This window comes from Vigna radiata, chromosome 7 (genome assembly GCF_000741045.1).
Source record: "Vigna radiata var. radiata cultivar VC1973A chromosome 7, Vradiata_ver6, whole genome shotgun sequence".
Taxonomy (NCBI): domain Eukaryota; kingdom Viridiplantae; phylum Streptophyta; class Magnoliopsida; order Fabales; family Fabaceae; genus Vigna; species Vigna radiata.
Genome location: NC_028357.1, coordinates 48,993,428 through 49,000,989, shown reverse-complemented (window position 1 = coordinate 49,000,989; position 7,562 = coordinate 48,993,428). Strand labels below are relative to the sequence as shown.

The 7,562-nt window shown below is 29.2% G+C and overlaps 1 protein-coding gene across 1 annotated transcript; it reads right to left on the bottom strand.

Moving 5' to 3' along the window:
- Positions 1-3,623: 3,623 nt before the first annotated feature.
- Positions 3,624-7,305, bottom strand: LOC106768420 (probable serine/threonine-protein kinase At1g54610). Its single transcript, XM_014653574.2, has 7 exons — positions 6,257-7,305; positions 5,703-5,987; positions 5,269-5,586; positions 4,878-5,105; positions 4,658-4,758; positions 4,368-4,482; positions 3,624-4,119 (listed from the first exon to the last, which is right to left on the bottom strand). Exons 1-7 carry the CDS (start codon positions 6,563-6,565, stop codon positions 3,835-3,837), a joined length of 1,641 nt encoding a protein of 546 aa, XP_014509060.1. The 5' UTR covers positions 6,566-7,305; the 3' UTR covers positions 3,624-3,834.
- Between the last annotated feature and the right edge of the window lie 257 nt (positions 7,306-7,562).

Genomic DNA, 7,562 nt, shown 5'->3' with positions numbered 1-7,562 from the left:
TGGTTTGCCATCTATATATAAAATATTTTATTTATAATAATGTAAATAAATATGAATTAAATTTAAAATAAAAAAAAGTAATAATAATAAATAAATATAAACTAAATTCAAAATAAAAAGAAAAGATAATAATAAATTCAATAAAAATAATATATCTTTTATATTATATATATATATATATATATATATATATATATATATATATATATATATATATGATTATTGATTTGGTTTTGTAGAAGAAGATTTTAGGTTTTTAAATTATTAATTAATTCAAAATTTTGATATGCAATAAATATGTATTTGACTACCTATGTACATGAATATTTCTTATTTTATACTAAATATTTATAATATTATATGAGAAATTAATCATAAAAAGTTAATGAAAATTATGTCATATATGTGTAATTGAAATGTGAGATAATGAAATAATAATCATTTTATATCTATATTATAAATGAAGATTATCTTTACAGGTTAACGTTTTTAAAATAATTTAAATTACCATAATAATGAGTTTAAATGGACTATCAAATTAAATATAAATTGTTTTCTATTTTTTTAATTTGATAGAAATTTAATCTATATATTATGTAGGTATCAAGGTGGACATTGATCATGCTTAACTTCTTAATAATCACAAAACTTATATTTATGAATAATAATAGGATGGAGCAGAAACACGTTTTGTTATTTTATATTTATTTTTAAAGAAAAAATTTATTCACATCTTTATATTCAAAATCAATTGTTATGAAATTTTATTTCATCCTCGTCCTTCTTCATTAACGGATATATCCTGATATTTGTATTCATATTTGTTTTTTCTATTATTTTAATATCAATTAATTACTTTTATAAAAATAATTATATAAAAAAATATCAAAACAGTATTTTACACTATAAAAATAAAAATAAAAATATTAAAAAAAATAAAAATAATTAAATGTATAATAGAAATAGTTTAATACACCATCAAATGAAATCACATAAAGAAAATTAAATGTATAATAGAAATAGTTTAATACACCATTAAATGAAATCACATAAAGAAAATTAAATGTATAATAAAGAGTATGGTAAAATAGAATTATCTTATAGATAAAAAAAATTATAGATATGAAACTAATCAAATAATTCAAAAATAATAAAAAATATTCTAGTAAAATAATAAAATTTCTTCGAATAAATGGAATAAATAAATTTTTAGTTATCATTGAGATTAGACAAATTCTCTGTTATGATCATTGAACCATTTTGATCTTAACAAAGAGTGTTGTTTTCAGTACATAATTTTTTTTATTTTTTTTTTTGTCTAATTGCATCTGTGTATGTCAAAATTATATTTTTCTAGTTATGCAAGTTTTAGGGTTCATCATAAATATCATCCTCTAAATTTCATAAAATGATCATATTTATTTATATAGTTTTATGTTCACAGTTAAATCCAAAATTCATTAAGATTCAAAATAGTACTCATCATTCTTTGTTTTTGTATAGTCATAACATTAATTAGTAGTTTCATCACCACCTGCTCTTGATGTACTTCAGATTAAAATAATTAATATTACTCTTCTCACCTTTTTACACTTTATTATTATGTTATAACGAGAAAATTTCTTTTAACAACACTATTTTAATAAATTTTTAATAACATATTGATTCTTTTTAAATATTTTTTTAAATATAAATTTAAATAGACCAATAAAATAATAACATCATTATTAAAAAATATTGTATAAAAGTTATCAAAATATCATCATTATTTGAATCACCATTTTCTTGTTTTTTTAATTCTATCGTCGGGATTTTTTACTAAAACATAAATAATTTATAATAAAAAGTTATTTTTAGTAGTGACACTAAAAAGGTTTATATGACAATTTTATTACTAACAAACAAACCTAACACAAATAAGAATAAGAAAAATTATATTAGAAAAGAATGCAAACAAATAAAACAAAATTGATAAGGTAGAGAGACAATACGCAATTTCTATCAAAATGAAACAAAACAAAATAATAATAAATTAAAACTAGCTAGAATAAAGACACTTAGTTGAGTATACTTTATTTTATTTATTTTTCCATATATACATAATAAAAAAAACATTCAAAACTTACCACAAACAACAAATTTTCTTTTTGTTGCGTTTAATTTTTTCAAAAACAAAATAGTTGTTTCTTAATCAAATTGAAGTCCAAAATTAAATTCTAATAACATGTTTTTGATACCAATATTAGTTTTAGTTTTAGTAAATTTTAGAACTGAGTAGGGCTGAGTAGGGTGTTGACTTATTTATTTATAAAATTTTATGAATATATATGAAATTTAGAGATGATATTCCAATGGTAGATTCTAGAAGTTGTAAAAATGAAAAATAAAAATTATAACTTGCAAAGCCGGCGTTAGAAGAAAAAAACATAAAAAAAAATAGACAACACATGCAACAAAATTGGATAAGTTTTGAGGATTGCCAAAAATAAAATTGATAAAATAAAAAATATTCAAGAAAGAACCTAACAGATAATGTCTCTCGCCTCAAAAACAACTATAACTGTTTATTCTATTCATTTCCAGCTTATTTATACTTTTTTTTTACAGAAACAAAAAAGATTATTAAGTTTATGGATCTTTTATGATTAGATATTCTATTTTTATTCAAAACAAACATAGATATGAATCATCGCTCTTGTGGGCCTCCATATATTGAATCTTTTCAATAGATTAATTATCATCTTTTACAAAATTTTCTTTAGTTTTTATTTTTATCACAGGCCCTCCTAAATTTATATTGGATCTTAAGCAGATATATAGTCTTGAGTATTCGTATTATTAAGAATTTTAGCAGCATATTGATAATATTCACATTGGACATAAAATAGATTTTTTTTAACATTTTAAGCAATGAAATATAACATTAGTTAGAATCAAACAAATAAAATATACAATATTAGCTACAAATAACCTTTCAGCATTAAATCATAGTAAAAATATATTGTAATTGTAATAAATACTTGAGAAAAAGGATTACCTAATATTAATTTTGATTCTTATTCAATAATTCGAGATGTATAATCCTAAAAGATATATGAATTATAATAAATACTTAATAAAATGATTTTTTTTTTCATATTCCAAATAATTTTTAATGATTTTATTTTACCGTCATAAGTATGTAAATGGTTTTGGTTAAATTAGTCCAAGAGTTGATCGTCCTCCTTTACTGTGCTATCTTTTGATAGTCCATAATGCACTTCTATAGGTCTTTATTTTATTAAGATAGATGAAGGTTAGAAGATGATATCTTTACACATCAATTGTATATTTATAACAATCAAATCCCTTGATTAACAATTAATGCAATATATTTTTAAAATAATCAATTACTAATAGGATATTTTGTAAAGCATAAGGTAATCTATCCATTAATACCTGATAATATACCTGTTAATTCTTTATAAATGATCATTAACTCAAATCGATATATTTGATATGATACATAAATATTAAAAGTCGAATTATATTCTGTGGTAAAAGCATAAGTGAATAGAAGGTGAATCATGCATGAATAAGATATGTTATACATAAGCTGAAAAAAGAATAATAAAAAGGCCTATAAATGAAAAATCTGTATAAAATTCAGCATAATGAAGACGCGTACATTATGTATGATCATTATACAAGATAGGGAATAAACCCTTGATCATTGAGAAAGCAAGAAAATAGAACAGCAGCACTTTTGCAGCTTCAGCAAACACCAATGCTTGTGAAAAATAATTGGTGTTGTATTGAAATTCTTAAATTATTTTCAATAATCTTTGACAGCATTTATCTATAGGAGCCATTCTTTGAATGTGTGCGGCCATTCCCTGGCACGTTCTTCTTTCTTCTTGGTGCATCCATACTAGTTTCCACTAAGGGACCAGACCAGGTCTGGATATTTGATTTTGGATATGATAACTTTGTGGAACTAAATGGAACATCAGAAGGATCAAAAATTGGATCCATGTGATGTGAAGAACCCAAAGGGTACCCTAGACTTCCATCTTCATGAGGAGGAGGAAACTTTTCACTCTTGCTCTTCGCATTTGCGTGTGTTACCAGTCGCCATTTCTGTAATAACACTTAAATCATTATGACACCATCCATACACAAAACTAAGCTCTCATATGAACCAACCACATTCTATGTATCAATGTATATTATGAAAATTTGGAAGATATTCAGAGGAGATGAGAGATGCATTTCAAGTGTTATTTTAGACAGATAGATGCAAATGACGCTTTATCCATAAGAAGAATAAAATATTCAGCAAGACAAAAAGTATCTGCATTAATGAATGAGGTGCTTATCTGACATACATCAATATTTGCTTGCAAATCAGCATTGGTATCTGGAATTGGAATTCCCCTTCCACCTCTATCACGTGGACGTGATTTCTTTACATCAGCATTAGTTTTGTTAGCAGCTCTCAATCTACAGTCATGGCAAAGCGACGTAACATGCAAACTTGGTCAGATTTTTATGCAAACCAGAATTCAAAAGATAATTGAGAGTTTCAGCTATAAGTTTTATGCCCGTATGATCTTTGGTATTTAAATATATTGATGAAATCTTAGTTATAACTTCTAAGGCAATTTAAGTTATCCACCTTCTAGCTTCTTCATCCCGAAGTTTTGTATCCATCTCCTTGCTGGGAGGATATTTTGGAAGGCTAGAGGGTTCACAGGCAAAAGGTTTTGTAGTAAAGAACTGCAAAACAGAAGCAACTAACATTAGACTTAGATGTAGCAATCCTTCACATATACTTTAAGAAAATAGCACAAATAAGAGATTTCACAGCATTAGCTAGTGATAAAATTGTATCTTACTTCACTGTGTAATGCAGCTGTGGCAGTTTGGCGTTCAGCTGGATCAATTGCAAGAAGGGTCTCAATCAGTGGTAGGGATGATGCCGGGAAATTCTTAAATGTCTCTTCTATGCACCTCTTGTATGATTGTCGGGGCTTAAAAATGGTAGCATGTGGAAGCTTTGATTTTTTCCAATATTCATCAGAAGGAGAACCACAAAGCTTAAATATCTTATGTAGCTGCTCCACCTATATGAAGCACGGTGGATATGTATCAACAAAATCAGAAGCACAAACTTCACAGCATGAGTAACAAAGTCTTGCATCATTTACTAGTAAAGTGAAAAGTCTAATGTTCTTGAAAGGTTCTCCAAGAGAAATTATAAAATGCAATGAATCATTCAAAGATTACCTCGGTTCGACCAGGCATAATAGGCTTGCCAGCCAACAACTCAGCAAGAATGCAGCCAGCACTCCAGAGGTCCACTCCAACATCGTAATCTGTGGCTCCAAGGAGAAGCTCTGGAGGTCGATACCATAAAGTTACCACCCTGCTGGTCATAGGGTGCCTTTGATGAGGATCAAAGAAGGAAGCTAATCCAAAATCAGCAATCCTAAGAATTCCTTCATTGTCAATAAGAAGGTTTGACCCCTTTATATCACGATGCAGCACATGACGGTTGTGACAGTGTTCCAGTCCGGAAAGTAGCTGATGCATATAGCATTTAACCTAAAACACCCACCCAGACATGATCAAGAAAAGAAGTTCCAAATCAAAAACATAAGACCGATTTGAATCATAAATTTCAACCAACCCCAGTTCTTGGTTTTACAATATGTAAATACCTGAGACTCTGTGAACTTTACTGTTGGACTTGTAGCAAGTCCAGCCAAATCATGATCCATGTATTCAAAAACAAGGTACAAACTGCATGACATCCTTGAAGTCACTAAACCTTCCAGTTTGACAACGTTGGGATGATCCAGATGGCGCAGAATAAGGATCTCTCTGGCCATGAATTTCACACTCTCCGGCTCTAAATTGTCAAAGCGGACCTTCTTTAGGGCAACAATTTTCCCTGTCAAAGTGTCCTTCGCTTTGTAAACATTGCTATATGTACCTTGTCCAACCTGATGGAAAAATAGTCCAAAAAGGCCAGTTACAGACCAGATATTTGTTAACTTTACCAGAACAAAAACATTTCAATAGAAGGGCTTTCAATTAATAACTTACAAGATGACAGAAAAACCCAAATCACAGAATTCTTATTGCTAGATGTTGCTTACATTTGAAAACAAAAACAACATAAGCAATATAATCCTCAAATCTGAAATCAAAACAACCAAGCTCCACATACCTAAACTGGAAAAGAAAGCAAAGCAGTCATTAACCTCCATACCTTATTCAGTTTTTCAAAAGTGTCAGCTCTTCTGGGGATCAACCCATTAATAGCTTCCCCAGCAACCTTGGTGAGCCAAGAGGGCCACCCTGCAGCTACTTGCTCACCATGTACATGGTTGGGTGGATTGCTTAACCTGGGATTCGGCTTCGAGGATCGCCTTCTCTCCCCTTTTGAGGGCTTGTTCTTTTCCTCTTCTCCACCCTCCTTCACATTCCCATCGTTCTGAACAGCACCCTCTTCTTCTGCGCTTTCAACTTTCACTTCCTCTCTCCTCTTCGACGCTCCTTTCCCAAACACACACCCCATGTCTCAAAACACTCATTTACTCAACCCCGTCTTTTCTTCTTCTTCTTTTTCCCCTTCCTCCACCTCACATTCCCTCACTTGCCACAACACCATTTTCCCTCATTTTCTTGCAATTCAAAACCGCCACAGCGAATGAGAATCAAGCCCTAACAGTAGTTTCCCCCCACCAATCTCAAAAAGCTGAAAGGGGGGTTTTGAGTTTCAACCAAGGGAATGAGCAAATGTAAATTCAAAAGACCCTAACTTTTCCAGACAAAAGTGAGAATGCAATGATTTGGTGTCACCCCACAAGTTGCAATGCAGTCAAAGAAAATGAGCTTATATCAGTCAGACATGCACAGCAGAAAAGAAAAAGCAGAAAAAAACAACAGTAAAATATGACCAGCTTTTCCCCCACCAGCGAAGTTCCTTTCTTTCTTGTTGTTCCTGCTATGTTCTCGGAATTGGGTTTTTTTTTTTTTTTTTTTCTGTTAACCCCTTTAAAGTGTATATAGATATGGATGGATACTGAGTTAGATCAAGGTTGTAAAAAACAGTAAATTTCTAGGAGTTAGGAGAATCCCAGATTCAAAGATTAATGTACACAAAATGATGTCTCGGAAACTAGAAATTGAGATAAAATAATAATGTGCGGGGAGGATCTGCTATGCTTTTTCCCACTTCAGTCTCTCACACTCAACGTTGTAGTGTCTTTACATACAATTTAGTTTGGGATTTTTGCAGCACTGGGTTTGTATCCACTAAGGAAACTTCCATGGAAAAACTATAGAGAGAAAAATCAAAGACACGTGCCTGGACACATATAATTATTTATTATACTTGATGATCAACGACCACAATGAAGTTTATATTAATTTTAAAATAACACACTTATATAACATTTTTTTACAATATTAAAACATCATTTGTGTATATTTTTTAAATGGTACATGATGATGTTTATAATTATAATTATTAATCGTAGAATAATTTTAGACAATCTTAAAATGATACATAA